The sequence below is a fragment of the Thalassophryne amazonica genome, chromosome 9 (assembly GCF_902500255.1).
Source record: "Thalassophryne amazonica chromosome 9, fThaAma1.1, whole genome shotgun sequence".
NCBI lineage: Eukaryota > Metazoa > Chordata > Actinopteri > Batrachoidiformes > Batrachoididae > Thalassophryne > Thalassophryne amazonica.
Window position 1 is genome coordinate 84,701,412 of NC_047111.1, and position 18,159 is coordinate 84,719,570.

General features: G+C 44.2%; 1 protein-coding gene across 1 annotated transcript in view; it reads right to left on the reverse strand.

Annotated features, from left to right (window-relative positions):
* The window catches only part of LOC117517551 (claudin-15-like), a 35,531-nt gene extending 17,599 nt beyond the window's left edge, over positions 1 to 17,932 (reverse strand). The window contains exons 1-2 of the mRNA XM_034178611.1: positions 17,716 to 17,932; positions 6,197 to 6,361 (exon numbers count right to left, since the gene is read on the reverse strand). Coding sequence (XP_034034502.1) covers positions 6,197 to 6,361; positions 17,716 to 17,932 — 382 coding nt within the window. The remainder of the gene's footprint in view (positions 1 to 6,196; positions 6,362 to 17,715) is intronic.
* Positions 17,933 to 18,159: the final 227 nt, after the last annotated feature.

The following is an 18,159-nucleotide window of genomic DNA, read 5'->3' on the forward strand; positions in this document are numbered from 1 at the left end:
CACAGAGAAACTCACAGTAACGACCAGGTGGACGATAGATAATAACAAATAAAACTGGTTTTTGGGACTTCCAATTTGGATGGACAAGACTAAGAGACAAGCTTTCAAATGAATTAAAGCTCTGTCTAGGTTTTTGATTAATTAATAAGCTGGAATGGAAGATTGCTGCTAATCCTCCGCCCCGGCCCGTGCTACGAGCATTCTGACAGTTAGTGTGACTCGGGGGTGTGGACTCATTTAAACTAACATATTCATCCTGCTGTAACCAAGTTTCTGTTAGGCAGAATAAATCAATACGTTGATCAATTATTATATCATTTACCAACAGGGACTTAGAAGAAAGAGACCTAATGTTTAATAGACCACATTTAACTGTTTTAGTCTGTGGTGCAATTGAAGGTGCTATATTATTTTTTCTTTTTGAATTTTTATGCTTAAATAGATTTTTGCTAGTTATTGGTGGTCTGGGAGCAGGCACCGTCTCTACGGGGATGGGGTAATAGGGGGATGGCAGGGGGAGAGAAGCTGCAGAGAGGTGTATAAGACCACAGCTCTGCCTCCTGGTCCCAACGCTAGACAGTCACAGTTTGGAGGATCCCAAAAAATTGGCCAGATTTCTAGAAATGAGAGCTGCTCCCTCTAAAGTGGGATGGATGCCGTCTCTCCTAACAAGACCAGGTTTTCCCCAGAAGCTTTGCCAATTATCAATGAAGCCCACCTCATTTTTTGGACACCACTCAGACAGCCAGCAATTCAAGGAGAACATGCGGCTAAACATGTCACTCCCGGTCTGATTGGGGAGGGGCCCAGAGAAAACAACAGAGTCCGACATTGTTTTTGCAAAGTTACACACCGATTCAATGTTAATTTTAGTGACCTCCGATTGGCGTAACCGAGTGTCATTACTGCCGACGTGAATTACAATCTTACCAAATTTACGCTTAGCCTTAGCCAGCAATTTCAAATGTCCTTCGATGTCGCCTGCTCTGGCCCCCGGAAGACAATTGACAATGGTTGCTGGTGTCGCTAACTTCACATTTCTCAAAACAGAGTCGCCAATAACCAGAGTTTGATCCTCGGCGAGTGTATCGTCGAGTGGGGAAAAACGGTTTAGAGATGTGAACGGGTTGACGGTGTACACGGGGCTTCTGTTTAGGGCTACGCTTCCTCCTCACAGTCACCCAGTCAGCCTGCCTTCCCGACTGCACGGGGTCTGCCAGGGGGGAACTAACGGCGGCTAAGCTACCTTGGTCCGCACCGACTACAGGGGCCTGGCTAGCTGTAGAATTTTCCACGGTGCGGAGCCGAGCCTCCAATTCGCCCAGCCTGGCCTCCAAAGCTACGAATAAGCTGCACTTATTACAAGTACCGTTACTGCTAAAAGAGGCCGAGGAATAACTAAACATTTCACACCCAGAGCAGAAAAGTACGGGAGAGACAGGAGAAGCCGCCATGCTAAAACGGCTAAGAGCTAGTAGCTACGCTAAGCTAGCGGATTCCCAAACAGGGAATCCGACACTAGACAGGCTGTGGAGCAGCACAGGTAACGCACGACAACAGTGCTAAAATAAAATAAAAATCCACTAGACAGGCTGTGGAGCAGCACAGGTAACGCACAACAACAGTGCTAAAAAATAAAATAAAATAAAAATAAAAATCCACAGGACAGGCTGTGGAGCAGCACAGGTAACGCACGACAACAGTGCTAAAATAAAATCAAAATCCACTAGACAGGCTGTGGAGCAGCACAGGCAACGCACGACAACAGTGCTAAAACAAAATAAAAATCCACTAGACAGGCTGTGGAGCAGCACAGGTAATGCACGACAACAGTGCTAAAAAATAAAATAAAAATAAAAATCCACTGGACAGGCTGTGGAGCAGCACAGGCAACGCACGACAACAGTGCTAAAACAAAATAAAAATCCACTAGACAGGCTGTGGAGCAGCACAGGTAACGCACAACAACAGTGCTAAAAAATAAAATAAAATAAAAATAAAAATCCACTGGACAGGCTGTGGAGCAGCACAGGCAACGCACGACAACAGTGCTAAAACAAAATAAAAATCCACTAGACAGGCTGTGGAGCAGCACAGGTAACGCACGACAACAGCGCTAAATAAAAATCCACTGGACAGGCTGTGGAGCAGCACAGGTAACACACGACAACAGTGGTAAAAAATAAAATAAAAATCCACTAGACAGGCTGTGGAGCAGCACAGGTAACACACGACAACAGTGCCAAAAAATAAAATAAAAATCCACTGGACAGGCTGTGGAGCAGCACAGGTAACGCACGACAACAGTGGTAAAAAACAAAACAAAAATCCACTGAACAGGCTGTGGAGCAGCACAGGTAACACACGACAACAGTGCCAAAAAAAAAATAAAATCAAAATCAAAATCCACTGGACAGGCTGTGGAGCAGCACAGGTAACGCACGACAACAGTGCCAAAAAATAAAATAAAATCAAAATCAAAATCCACTGAACAGGCTGTGGAGCAGCACAGGTAACACACGACAACAGTGCTAAAAAAAAAATAAAATAAAATCAAAATCCACTGGACAGGCTGTGGAGCAGCACAGGTAACACACGACAACAGTGCTAAAAAAAAAATAAAATAAAAATCAAAATCCACTGAACAGGCTGTGGAGCAGCACAGGTAACACACGACAACAGTGCTAAAAAAAAATAAAATAAAAATCAAAATCCACTAGACAGGCTGTGGAGCAGCACAGGTAACACACGACAACAGTGCCAAAAAAAAAATAAAATCAAAATCAAAATCCACTGAACAGGCTGTGGAGCAGCACAGGTAACACACGACAACAGTGCTAAAAAAAAATAAAATAAAAATCAAAATCCACTGGACAGGCTGTGGAGCAGCACAGGTAACACACGACAACAGTGGTAAAAAATAAAATAAAAATCCACATCCACAATGATGTCGGTTTTTAATGCAGTGCTGCCTGAGGGATCAAAGGTCACGGGCATGTAATGTTGGTTTTTGGCCTTGCTGCTTATGTGTAGAAAGTTCTCCAGATTCTCTGTAGATGACGGAATCCCTAAATTCCTTGCAATTGGACGTTGAGAAACATTGTTCTTAAACTGCTGGACTATTTTTTCGCATAGTTCAGAAAGTGGTGATCCTCACTCCATCTTTGCTTGTGAACGGCTGAGCCTTTTGGGGATGCTCCTTTTATACCCAATCATGACACTCACCTGTTTCCAAACAGGTGTTCTTTGAGCAATCATCAAGTTTCCCAGTCTTTTGTTGCCCCGTCCCAACTTTTTTGAAATGTGTTGCAGGCATCCATTTCAAAATGTGCAAATATTTGCACAAAAACAATAAAGTTTATCAGTTTGAACATTAAATATCTTGTCTTTGTGGTGTATTCAATTGAATATAGGTTGAAGAGGATTTGCAAATCACTGTATTCTGTTTTTATTTACATTTTGCACAACATCCCAACTTCATTAGAATTAGGGTTGTAGATCAGGGAGGCCGTTCCTTGCAATCAGGCCTCTCCAGGTGTCCCTGTCATTGCCCTTGTGTGCGTTGATGTCCCCCAGCAGAACAATGGAGCCCCCACTGGACCCCCATACAGGGACTCCAAGAAGGCGGAATACTCCGAAATGCTGTTTGGCGCACACACACAAACATAGTTTTCCCCCACCACCTGAAGGCTCAGGGAGGCGACCCTCTCATCTTCCGGGGCAAACTTGAATCTAGCGGTGCTCAGCCGTGGACTCATGAGTACCTCTACACCCGCCCATCACCTCACACCCTGTGCAACTCTAGAGACAAATAAGGTCCACCCCTATCAAGGAGAGTGGTTCCAGAGCCGAGGCAGTGTGTGGAGGCATGCGAGGCCCACCAGACCTAACTGGTAGGGCTCTGCCTCCCACACAAATTCCGGCTTCTTTCCCCACAGCGAGGTGATGTTCCATGTCCCCAGAGCTAGCCTCTGCTTTACGTGTTTGGTCCGTAGAGGCCCTTGATTTTCACTGCCACCCATGGGACAGTACACCTGACCCCAGAGGTGCCCCCTGCAGGTGGTTAGCCCACAGGGTGGAGATGGAAGTCGATATTGCCTGACCAGGCTCCGTGGCAAGCCAAACCACCAGGTGCTCACTGACGTAACCTTCATCCAGGCCTGGCTCCAGACGGGGGGCCCCAGGCTTCCTCCGGGCCAGGTCACATTTCCTCTTCCTCGCTTATTCATGGGGTCATTGTGAAACATTCTTAGTCTGGCCCCTCGCCTGAGACCAATTTGCCATGGGAGACCCTACGAGGAACACAAAGGCTCCAGATAACAGAACTCTCAGGTTCATAGGGACACACAAACCTCTCCACCACGATAAGGTGATGGCTCCTGGAGAGGTGTGTGCCTAGTAATAATAATAATAATAATGATGATGATGATGATGATAATAATTGATAGTGGTAGTACTAACTTTAAACTTTTTATGCACTTTTTTTACAGCTGCTCCCTGGTACATAAAAACATAAAGATGATTGCTGATTGTTAACTAATATGGAATAATGCATAAAATGTTTAAAGAAACAACTAAAAGGCGAACAGTGGTCAACAGCTTTCAATAAAGGTTTTTAGGTACATAAGTGATAAAATCCTTTGTGCAGAACTGCAAATAAATTTCATTTAATGTAAGTACATCCAAATTAAAATAACCCAAAAAGTGTGTGTGTATCTATGCTTGGACTGTGTATTTTAACAAAATAATGTCCAGTTTTTGTTTATTGTGGGTTTAGAATATGACATGAGTTTTTCTGAGTGTCAGTGGTTTAAATGGTTTGTGTTCTGTGCCTCTTGTTTACTCTCACAGACTTTTTGTAATTGCAGACTTTTATGTGAGATCAGTGAGTTTCTTGCAGTGTGGGATTAACATTTTGAACTGCTGACCTATTTTCTGAGATGCACACAAGTGGTGCACCAGACACTTTTCTGGATGTTTCAGTGCTTTTTAAAGTGCATTTTCAAAACTTGTTAAACTCCTTTTCCCCAACTGTGCTTTCTATGCTGCTGGCCATATATAGTAGTTACTTTTTTAGTTACTTTCCCCAGCTGTCGACAACAACCCTCTACCACCTCAACATGACAATGATACATGCTTATCCAAAACTCGCTTTATAGTCACCCTTTCTTGACTTCAATGAAAATAAATACTTGTTTTATAAAAAGTAAAATAAAGACCTCTTTCTTGATCTCATATTTCACTGCTGACAGCACTGTTAACAGTAAAACTTGCAATTTCTAGCCTTCATTGTTTATAAATGTAACTATTAAATTCTTTCTACATTTTTCTAACATTTAAATTCTCTCTAAACATTTTACTTGTCGAAATTATTATTATTATAAGTAGTATTAGTAGTTGTAGCAAAAAAAGGCTTCAAAACTGGACCTTTAATCTAGGGGTGTTGTGGGGGGGGGCACATCCTTGCCCCACACCCCCATTCCTTCGCCCCTGCTTTGGCGTTTGAGCACAAAGAATGGATAACATTTATTTATGCAGAAAACAGGACCAGATTTACAGGTAAGAAAGTTTTATTGCGTTTTCACATCATGTGGTCCTCAGAAAGAGAGTTTAGGTGCATTTGAGTGGAAAATAGTGTTAGTTGTTGACGCGTCATGGAGGATCAGCTGTTTTTAATGAGACGATACGGAAAAATAAAGCATAAAAATGTCTTTGTAAAGTTCAGTGCAGGTGTGCTGTTGTCACCATGCTTTAAGAGGTGAGGACGAGTCGTAGCTGCTGCAGAAAACCGCGGATGAAAAGCTCACAGCTCACTTAAAGTGAGCGAGTATTCGTTCGTATTCATTCGACAAAAAAAGTTCAGTCAAACCCCGACCCCCTGCCCACGGACCAAGTTTAATGCTGCTATCAACCCACAATGCAAAAATAATAGTAACGCACAGTGACTTAGAGAAGTAACTTTAATCTGATTACTGATTTGGAAAGATTAACGCGTTAGATTACTCGTTACTAAAAAAAGTGGTCAGATTAGAGTAACGCGTTACTAAGTAACGCGTTACCGGCATCACTGTATGTAACACGATTGAAAACAAAGGTTTTTGTCTTCTTGCGTAGAGTTTGTTGTAATTTGGGGATAAGCTTTGGCATCAGAGGGTTTTTAGACTTCTTATGCTTTGTGTGTCCTTCAGAAAGTTACCTTGCATTAAAAAGAAAACTCCTCCGATTGTCGCGATCCTCCCCTTTAGCACGTAGTTTTCTCCTCCTATTTTGGAGCACTGCATTCCAGCAAGAGTAGCTACAATTGCAAATGAACCAAAAACAATGGCAGCAATCATCAGGGCTCGGGAGGCCTGAATGTACCCTGTGTGAGAAGACACACAAATAAAAATCCTCAGTGTTAAAAGTATAACGCAGTATAATTTTGAAGGCTTAAACAGTCATCAGCACTGCATTAAACCTGTTTTGTGTGTCAAAGTGCCCTTGCACAAGGCACTGAACCCAAATTGCACCTGACATGGAAGTCAGCACCTTGCATTGAAGCTCATGGCTTGAAAAAGTGCGAGTGAACATGAATAATGAAAGTTATGTGCAGCATCTCTTCTTAAAGGAAACACTCTTATGCCAAGACAGGGATTTGGGGTTCCATGAAGAGGTATCACATTGGGGCCAACCAACATGTCACCCCCTGAGAATATAACACTTTGCAGACATGCATGTGTAACCGTGCTCAACTGCACGTCATGCAACTGGGCTGGTTCAGTAAACCCCTCGACTCTGCGTTGTGTGATTTTATTGAAGATCGGGAGGCTCACTTCAGAACTTGGTTGTTTATTCTGAACAAAATAGAAAACTGATCAGACATCACAGCTCGGTGTCTCATTCCGACAGCACACTTGAGCGTCTCTCTCATACACTGATAAGGCGGTACCACTGCCTACCAGGTTTATATAGTCCACAGAGAGAGAGGGCGCTCTTGAGCCATGGAATGAAACCCCACAGTCTCTGTTACATCCCCCCCTGCTAAATTCCACTTGCTACCTGAAAGAAAAGAGAAAAAAAGTGACTGGTCCAACCAGTATTCAAACATCAGGTACAGTAAACCACCATGTACATAAGAAAGAGGGAACAAAAAAAAGTATTCATTCGACAAAAAAACAAACAAAAAAAAACACCTTCTGTTCTTTACTGCTGAGGTAACGACCTGAAAATTAGTCACAAACCCAGAAATAACATCCGCTCATCAGAGCCAGTATGAAATGAGGTTGGCCAAACTTCACTAACACACACGGGGATTGAAAATATGCCTGTTACATACTTTACAATAATATGACTGAATTCATTCAACCAACAGAGTACGAAGCAGAAGAGATCTTAAGACTTCTCACTTTATTGACAACTCACCAAGAAAGAAATAACAAAACCACCCCCAGAAAGAGAAAACCCAAAATGGGGGAGAGAAAAAGAGAAAAAAAAAAAATAGGCTGACCGCTCAACATATGAAATGACGCCTTTATGAAACTAACCCTATCTGTTGATGCATTGTTTCGATAAGCCTGGAAACAGGTTTCAATAGCCTCCCTGCTCTCGTTCTAACATGACCATCACCACCCGTGTCTCCAACAGACACAATGGAACTCTCATGAACTCTACGCAAGTGGTTATCACGTCGGTCATCAGTTGCAGTGTTGCCTTTCCCCAACAACAGCAATAACACTTGGCCTTACAGGCACCTCAACAGGGGACATCTGTACAGATGTGACAGACAGGTTAGTCTCCGGTTCGTCCTGAGTCTCTGGTTCAGTCAGGGACACCGAAAATGTGGAGGTGAGTTCGGAGTGAAGGTCAACATCAGCTTCCTCCAAATCCACCCCACCAAAAACTCTGGAAGATAAGACTTCAGACACCCAAACTTTTGTTCTGTACTCCGCCGATTCCTCAGACTCGTCTGAAATTGCCACTTACCTTTCAGGTAGGTCTTCAGCACTAGGCATTGATGACACATCAAACTCAATTTGGTCAGAAACTTCAGCTAAAGGGAGAAAATTAACTGGCATCAGGTTTCGGTGGACAATTTTCTCCTGTCCTGTGATGTGATGTTGGATCTTGAAAGTGTGGCTTTCTGCATTTTTTCCTATCACAACATATACTGCACTCTCCTGGTCTGCAACTTTCTTTTTGCCTCACTGCCCCTTGTTGGCGAGCAACACGCGGTCCCCAACCTCGACACTGGCCCCTTGTATGTTTTTATTGTAGAGCTCAGTATGACGGCGCAACTGCTTTGAAGCGGTGATTTGGGCTATTTCCATGGCCTCTTTTATGTCTTTCTTCAAGGCCTGCACATAGCGGTCATAGTCGGCAACTTCTTTGTTGTCCAGAACTGAACAGTGATTTGGGTTATTTCCATGGCCTCTTTTATGTCTTTCTTCAAGGCCTGCACATAGCGGTCATAGTCGGCAACTTCTTTGTTGTCCAGAACTGAACTGAAGATAGTGTCAACCGGAAGCCTCGGCACTCTGCCAAACATAAGCAAGAAAGGTGCAAAGCCAGTCCTCTCATGGATCGTGCAGTTGTATGTACATGAGAGACTTAAGTGCATCTGGCCACTTTTGCTTGGCTCTTGGAGGAAGTGCTCGGATCATGTTGCCCAAGGTTCGATTCATCCTCTCACAGGACCCATTGCCCATAGGATGGTACAGAGTCGTGTGAGACTTCTGAACCCCCGCAACACTGAGCAACTCCGTGATCAAAGCGCTCTCAAAGTTAGCCCCCTGATCAGAATGCAGGCACTTTGGGAACCTACAGATGCAAAAATAGTTATGTCACAACTGATGTGCAACTGCTTTTGCCGATTGATTAGGGCACAAAAAGGCATGAGCCATTTTTGTGAAATGATCCGTGACAACAAGTATATCCAATGACTTGTTAGCATGATCCTCAGCTGTCCAGAAATCAATGCACACCAGTTCTAGGGGCTCTGATGTTCTAATGTTCTTCAGGGGTGCCCGAGCTTCTGGTTGTGGTGATTTACTGACTAGACACCGTCTGCAGTTCCTGACATAATCAGTTACATCTTCATGCAGACCAAGCCAAAAGAACCTCTGCCTGTGCAAGATACAATGTCCGCTGCTGCCCTTGGTGGCCAGCCTCGTCATGTACACCCTGCAAAACCTTTGCATGCAAGGAAGATGGGATGACGTACATATACGTCTTTTGTTTCGTGATTGTGTTCCTTGCCACAGCATACAAAATACCGTTCCTCAAGGTAAGCCTGTCCCAACACTTCAAAAACCTGACAACTCCGGTAGCTTCCCTGCTGCGCTCCCTCCTGGATGGTCTACGACCCCTCTCTAAATAGAACAACACTCTGCTCAGGACACTGTCATCACGCTGTCTCTCTGCTAGAATATCGAGAGGGATCACCTCGGAATCGACATGCTCTGGAGTCAGCACAGTCTGAGGGAACTGAGGCAACAGGTAAGCATGTGGGCACACTTTTGATTTGGGCTGGTGGTGAGCCTGAAAAACAGCTGCCACCTCCTCTGATGACAAGGATCCAGATTGAGCAACCAATGCTGACTGTGAAGTGAGTGGTTGGCATCCGGCTGTGAATCTGTCAGATGGCTGCATGGACTGGCGAAAAGCATCCTGCACACCATGTGCACAGACAGCCGTTGCTTCAGCCAACAAGTCATCATAAGGCACTCTTATCAGCCGATAAGATGTGCACGGGGTCACAAAAGGCTCTCTGCTCAAGGCATCTGCAACTGTATTCTTAGTGCCTGGTATGTACTTTATGTCAAATTGGAAAGGCGCCAACTTAGCCACCCATCGTTGTTCACATGCATCCATCCTGGCTTTGGACAGTATGTAAGTCAGGGGGTTATTATCTGTCCAAACTGTGAACTGCTGACCCCTCAACCAATGATGGAATTTGTCACACACCTCCCATTTCAAGCAAAAATTTCCAACCTATGGGCTGGATACTTGGACTGTGCATGCATGAGCGACTTACTTGCAAAGGCAACTGGCCTCGCGGTTGACCCTCCATCTGCAGTCTGTGACAAAACAGCTCCAAGACCATTGCAAGAAGCATCCAAAGAAAGCAGGAATGGTCTACTGAAATCAGGGTGAACCAAGGGGACCTGCTCCAGCAATGCCTGTTTCAGTTTGTCAAAAGCTTGGCTGCACTCGTGAGTCCAGTCAGCTTCAGTCAGCTTTCTTTGCAACTGCTTTTGCTTACGCCCAGCTCCACGAGGGCTCCGAGCACCCGTTGTGAGTCCAAATAACGGCTTTGCAATGGACGAGCAACCTTCAATGAACTGCTGGTAGAACACTACCATGCCAAGAAAGGACCAAATCTTTCTCTGAGATGGAATGTTGGTACCCTGCTCCATGAAATCAGATTCAGTCAGTGACGTAATGGCGGCCACTTTGTCAGGGTCAGATCTTATACCATCAGCACTGATGATATGCCCCAAAATCTACAGATCTCTGCAAGAAGTGGCATTTGTTTGGAGCCAGCTTGAGATTGTGAGCCTTGAGGCGCCCAAAGACCATCTCTAAACGCTCCAATGCCAGCTCCTCTGTGGGGGCAAACACCAACACATCATCCAGGTAGCAGAGCACACTGAGAAAATTTTGGTCACCAAAATCTCAGCATCATTCTTATGAAGGTTGTGGGCTATTACATAGTCCCCTGGGGCATTCGATTGTATTCATACAATCCAAACGGCGATGTAAAGGCTGTATACGTTTTGTCATCCTCATGGACCTCCACGTTATAATACCCTGAGGTAAGGTCCATTGTGGAGAAGAATGCATTGCCCCCGAGGGCTGCCAGGGCATCAGATGGGTGGGGGAGAGGGTGAGCATCTTTGATTGTTCGGGCATTAAGCCAACGAAAATCATTGCATATCCTAATCTCACCTGACTTTTTCCAACGAGTACAACGGTGAGACAAACTCACTGTTGGATCTCCGAATGATCTCTCTCTCCTCCATCTCATCCAATGCTTGCCTGAGTTTCTCATACTGCGTAGGTGGTACAGGTCGGCAGGGAAGTCGGAAAGGCTTTTCATCGACAACTCTGATCCGATGTACACAGTCTGTAGCCTTACCACAGTCCAACTTGGTTCTGGATAAAATGGACTGATATTCTGCAATGAGATTGACAGCCTTTCCTTGCAGGTAGATGACACCTCGCATGAGTCAATGTTCAGATCAGACAACCCCAGGCTGTCCAAACTGAATGCCAAGGATCCATTTGACAACCTGGTTTTCTCGGTGGAGGCTGATCAGGCAAGCTGGAAACTTCTGTGGTCAGGCTGCCGTTGTCACAGCAGCAGCTGGACAGCTGCACATTTTGCTGCACACCACACAGAGTCACCAGCATCTTTAAGACCACCAAACGCTCCACTGCACACAGGAGTACACGTCACCCATTTTAGCATTACTTCTTAATGTGACAGGCTTCTCAGAAGGATTAATCACCTTGAGAGGTAACAGCTGTCATCTGTCAGCAGTGCTACGGTTTCCCTACAATCACCGATCGCGGTCTCGCTCTTGAGGTTGTTGACTCCAAGATAACGGTGCTACCAGCAGGCAGCTCACTTGGTCCCTGTAGCTTACACCAGACCAGGTGTTCGGTCATGGGCTCTAGCGTAACAGCCTTTTTCAACCTTAACAGTGCCAATCTGTCCAGCACACCAACTGTCTCCTGTCCTTCCACTTGAGCCATCAACCCAGACAGATGTTTATCTGAGGACCCATCAGGACCAGGTGAGTTGGCGCATGAACCCAAAAGGCCTGTGTCCATCTTTAAGTGATGAACTAGGTACTTCAATAGATTGCTACCAATGATAAGGCTGTTATGCTGCCCAGAATCCACCAACGTTGGTACGAGAACTTTACAGCCATAAAGCTCAACTCCAGGTCCAACACACCTGATGGGAATGTTTTTTGATCCACCACATCCAATCAGGACAACATCAGTGGGCTCCAAAAGCGGGAGCCTTCAGTACGTCTTGCTGTAACAGCTGAGGTATCACCACAGAGCTAGGAGTGCAAGCCATAGAACCACTGTCGAGCATAGCTCTCACTGTCACCTTCCCACCCAAGGTAACATTTTCATAGAATAATTCATCGTGTGGTACTAGTCTCTGCATATTTTGGAAAATCGGTCTGCATCCCATTTCTCTCACCTCATCTACACTTTTGATAGACAGATTCTGAATCTTCAACACCATCAGTTACTGGGGAATCACTCTCAGGTCCAACACTTTGTCCTCTCCCCGTGCAGGCCAACTAGTTTCCCTCCTGCCTGACTGTGGAGTCTGCAGCACGATTCTTCCTGGCTACAGCCCTGGGACAATTAGCGCATGTGTGGTCGGAGGGCAAAACAGAAATAGCATAGCTGATGGGTTCTGCAGTGGTAGTGTGTGGTGTGTTCTGTGTCTCTACAAATGTCACATGGCAAAGCTGGTCTGCCTATGAATTTGGAATTCTGTCGGGGCACCAACTCTGTACCTAGGCTGTTGTGGCTGCTGTTGAAGAACCTGTTCTAACATGGCAATAAGTCAATCGAGACGATCAGGGGGACCATCTGTCTGCAGTCCACAAGATGGCACTGTAACAGGCTTCTGAGCTGAAGCAGTGTGGGTGTTCGTCACCTGTTGGCTACTGATAGTCACTTCCTGCAAACTAAGCTTCTTGTCTCTGCTATGTTCAACCAGTCTCTCATGAATTTCTGCTGCAGTCCACTATTGTGTGGGCTTACACTTGAAATGAGAGCTAACTCGGGGTCAGGACAATGGCGAAATAAACATGGCAGTCAAGTCTCAAGACAGATAATCAAATGCCTTATTCTGCCTCCTCCGACAGTCTTCAGTCATCTCGACGCTACAATCCACCCGCACGTCTTTCATAAAAAAATCTCCTTTAACAGTGGAATATCCGGATAAAATGCTGAAACCGACTTCTTCTGAAACTTCTCTGTTCTCTCACGACGTCCTGGATCAACAGAGCCTGAAATGTGGAGGTTTTAAGCTTGAAACAGGCTGATGACGCCGCCTGAGAGCGCTGCGCGACGTCTCGCACCGTGAAAGTCCTTAAAGCGACAGAATCACCTCAAAATCTCTCATCAGCTGTTAAAATTTTCATTGAAGACCAGCTTAATTTTTCAAACCATGTCCACTTCGATGTGTCTCACAGGTTTAGAAAACATTCTGATCAAACAAAGCGCCAGTCTCTCAGCAACTTCTCAGACAAAGGAATTCCGACGAGGGGCTGGACGACTCCTCCCACAAGGAGTGCTCACAGGCGAATGACGTCACCGACAGGCGTGGAAAAACTCACGCATGCGCACGAGGGTTCAAGCATGTCTGACGTAAAAACATATGAATGAAATCCATATAGTTTTTGAAAAAAATAAAAAGGACCTATACTTTATGGACAGACCTCGTATGTCCCACCCCACAGCATAAGCGTGACTCAATGCACGCTGAAATGCTTTCACCAATAGACAGCCCAGTCTTTGTTGCCACACCTGCTAGCAGATGCTCGGACACACCTGCATCATCTAGTGCAGGAGTGACTGGGTCACTCTGAGGTGCTCCAGTGGTAGAGTCTTCCAAAGAGAACAAGCCCCCCCCAAACATGGCTCTGGTGTAGAGGAGTCTGGCCTGTACAACCCCCTTCCTCTACCAAATGAAGGTAATGGAGTAAATGTTACCAACCCTCTCCCTCTACCAACCACCTGTGTCTCTCCATCACTCCTTTCTTCGCTCCCTTTTTTTTTAATTAACTTTTTTTAAGTCACAAATAAAAATGAGCAGCACACAATTCAATACACGAAGAGAAATAACCCTAAAGATGTATGGATTCACTTATGGCACACACAAAAAAACTCCTCACAAAAAAAAAAAAAACAAATACAACATATTTCAAATGTCAGGACACACCGTTCCACAAGGAGAGAAACCAGATACCTGTTCTGAGTCAAACGTGACTAACCACTGCCACCTAGCGGCCAAAGGCTGCACCTGCCCGGTCCGTCCCCGCTGAAAGCCGCTGCAGATCAGTGACGTCACGGCGCGTCTTCCCGTAGCCCGCCAAATGAGTGCAGGAGGCGGGAACGTCACAGCGCGCCAAACAAAAACCAGACGAAACTCCCGCGCCAGCGGCTATCAGGAAGTAGACGGAGCCCTCTCACTGTAGTGAAGCGAACGTCGTCTTCAGAGCCCGCCAATGGCGTCCAGGAAGTAGACGGGTCCTCCGACGCGACGAAGTTGAAGGCGGGTTCATGGCACTAGTGTAACCGTGCTCAGTTGCACTTCATGCAACTGGGCTGGTTCAGTAAACCCCTCGACTCTGCGTTGTGTGATTTTATTGAAGATCGGGAGGCTCACTTCAGAACTTGGTTGTTTATTCCGAACAAAACAGAAAACTGATCAGACATCACAGCTCGCCGTCTCATTCCGACAGCAGACTTGAGCGTCTCTCTCATACACTGATAAGGCGGTACCACTGCCTACCAGGTTTATATAGTCCACAAGAGAGAGGGCGCTCTTGAGCCATGGAATTAATGAAAACCATACAACGAGCAAGTGGAATGAAGCCCAGTCTCTGTTACACATGCAACATTCCCTGTTTTAAGTCATCTTTTAGAGTTTAAATGCAATTTTGGTTAACTATCCATCAGTAATTTCCCTGTTGATATTTTTCCTAGTCATAATCATCTGACAGACTGTGACTTGCTTCAACATCCTCACCTTGCCTCTCTCATTTGCTCCCTCCTCATTGTTTATATTGGTACTTGCCAACACTGTCTTTCACTTCTTCAGTTTTTACACCTCCTCTGTGGCAAAATGTGGTTGGCAGTGGAGAATTGCAGCTAAAAAAGTGTTACAATTTGTAAAAACCTGAATGAATTAAGTTGTTTGAACTTACGTTTGAAAGTTAAATCAACTCTAACTTACAAACTTAAGTTCAAACAACTTAATTCATTCAGGTTTTTACAAATTGTAACACTTTTTGAAGTTGGTTAGACATTCTCTTTTCTCAGTGTACAAGGTGGATCAGGGAGGTTCTTTATTTTTTCAAATTGGGAAAAAATCAGGATGACCAGTAATGTGTCATTTGAAAGGACCTGGACTCCCTTTGTTTTGAACTGAGCACTAACTACAGTGTTGTGCTTTACACATATCTATATGTAAACATATAGATATCAAATTCCCCCCACCCCACCCCTTTATGTGTTTAGTTAGTTATGTTTATGTATTAATGTATTAATTGGCTCTTTATCTCACTTATTTGCCTTCTGATAGTTTATTGCAGGCTGGCAGGGCGGCGGGGGGGGGGAGGTGTTGTTGCTTGTTGACTTTGTGCTTGTATTTCTGGCAGTTACCACTGAATAAATTTCTTTTTCACCATGATACAAATTCAATAAACAGAGTGTTATTGTGTCCACCAAGGACGTAATAAAATCATCTGCACTTATTTATTTGTCTGTCTGTCTGTCTGTTGGCAGGATTATGTCAAAACTACTGCAAGGATTTTGATGAAATGTTCACCAAAGATACTGTAGATATTAGGATATGGAAGAACCCATTAAATTTAGGTGGTGATCCGGATCCGATTCAGATTCTGGTTCAAGATTTCCCTTTATATAGGCTTTGAAGGATTATGTTAAAAAAAAAAAAAAAATCTAGTTCACCAATTCTCAACAAATTTGCACCACAAATAGATTTTAGGGCATGGAAGACTCCGCTGAATTTTGGAGGTGATCTGTATCTGGATTCTGGATCAAGAGTTCACTTTATATAGGCTTTGAGGGATTATGTCAAAACGTCTTCACGGATACGACATCACAATGCAAAATCAGATCAGAAAGACACTATTTTCTTTCAGCTTGTGAATAAATATCAGATTCCAACATCTTGATCAGTTGGACCATTCTGGATCAGTATGCAGTTATTGAATTGTGTTGTGGAATCTGGATCCAGGTGAAGTCTGGGTCATGATGTGACACATATCTTTTATTTTGAGTCCTCGTCAACACTTGGTGGACGTCAGAAATCTGATTGCTCTTGTTTATTTTCACCTTCTTTGTTCAGCCTATATGCGTGTAGTCACTGTAACATATCACACACTTAAGAAATACGATATTGATGTATGCTACTTCTTATTTATTGGATTTCAAATCACACACATACACCGATAAATTTAAAATTCCTCCATCCTGCACACTCTGTGCTTTGGTGTGATGTGCTGAGTTAAAAAAAAAAAAAATCCCTTAATCAAAGTTGGTTACTGATTACTCAGTGATTATTATGTGTTCTGAACAACACCCCACGAATACAGATACCATAATTATGACACACCTGATACGACCCGAGTTTTTATTGTGTTGACACCGCTTTTCTGACGTCACGTGTGGAAAAAATTATATGCATGTTTTTTGTGTGTTCACGTCATTTCTGTTCAACCTTACAAGTGTTGGAGTTGTTTGTCAGAGTTGATCATATCACTATTGGTTCAAGTGTGAGCTACAGTCAAGGCAATAAATATTTGGACATCTACACAGTTTTATTTATTTATTTTTACTTTTAGCAGGGGTGGTGGCCAAGTGGTTAGTGCGCTTGGTTTCAGTGCAGAAGGTTCCAGGTTCAAATCCCACCCCTGCCACATTTCTCCATGTAATGTGGAGTTGCGTCAGGAACATGCAGATCCACCTTGGATTTGCTGTGGCGACCCCGAGTGCAAACAAGGGAGCAGCCGAAGGGACTTACTTACTACCTCTGTATACCACATGAATGGAGTAGACATGACACAATTAAGACGTCCTCGGACTAAAGACGTTCACCTTTAATTCACTGAGTTTAAACAAAAATTGCACAAACCATGTAAAAATTGCAGCCATTTGTATACACAGTCCCTCCATTTTCAGAACATTTATACAGCAATAAATGACAACATAGGTCACCTCAAGGAGCTAAACATGAGTAAAGTCTAGAGTCTAGACTGTAATCACCCACTTGCATGGGAGATGATGGTCTAGTGGTTAAGGTGTTGGGCTTGAGTCCAGAAGATCATGGGTTCAAATCCCCACCTGACTGGAAATCACTAAGGGCCCTTGGGCAAGGCCTTTAATCCCCTATTGCTCCCGGTGTGTAGTGGCAGCACCCTGACATCGGGGTGAATGTGAGGCATAACTGTAACGCGCTTTGAGCATCTGATGTAGATGGAAAAGCGCTATATAAATGCAGTCCATTTACCATTTTACCATTTGCATATAAGTTTTAAGTAAATAAATTCAACCAATAAAATGCTGTTTAGTAAATGTGTCCAGAGAAGGGCACTGTGATAGACTGCCATCCTGTTCAGGGTGTACTGCTGGGATAGGCTCCAGTGCCCCCCCCCCCCCCCCAACCCTTAACTGGAAAAAGCGGCTATAGAAAATGGATGGATTGGATGGAAGTCCAGAGTAGGCAGTTAGAATCACAGGAATGGAATTGGATTACATGACTGTAGTCCAATAAACTCAAACACTTTATCTTGGTTTCAAAAATTAATGGATCTGTACCTGAATCACTTTCAAAGTGTCATTGTTTGCTCAGAACCATACTCCATATATAAACAATTTAAGACAATTCTGTTTTTACCTTTGGAAGTTAAACCATTTCAGGCAGATAAATGCAAAAGACAAACGGCCACATACCATCGAGTGCAAGCAATGATGGAAAATCCCGACAGTTGTGAACTCCCGTCGAATCGGTTGCGCAGGACATCCACAGGTTCTCGTAGATTGTTGATGTGGTGATAACGTTGCCCTCCACTGTAGATTCTTTCCAGTATTGATTTGGAAGGGCAATCCCAATCATCACCCAGGCCAAAAAACCCAAAAGCAAAGCAAAACCCTCCACTATCGCGTTCATGTTCGCTTAGTCTCACTAGCAGAGCGTCAACACAAATTCATTGTTGCTTCTCCAAGCTTTCGTTGTTTACTGCCACAGAGGTATCAGTTGGCTCGAGGGCTGGATGGCCACATGAGTTCTCAACAACACGTAAGCTAAGATACTTCAGAAGAGTACAAAATCAATGATTAATACCAAATTACTCACTTATGATTCCACTATTATTCTCAGGTCTATTGAACCTTTTC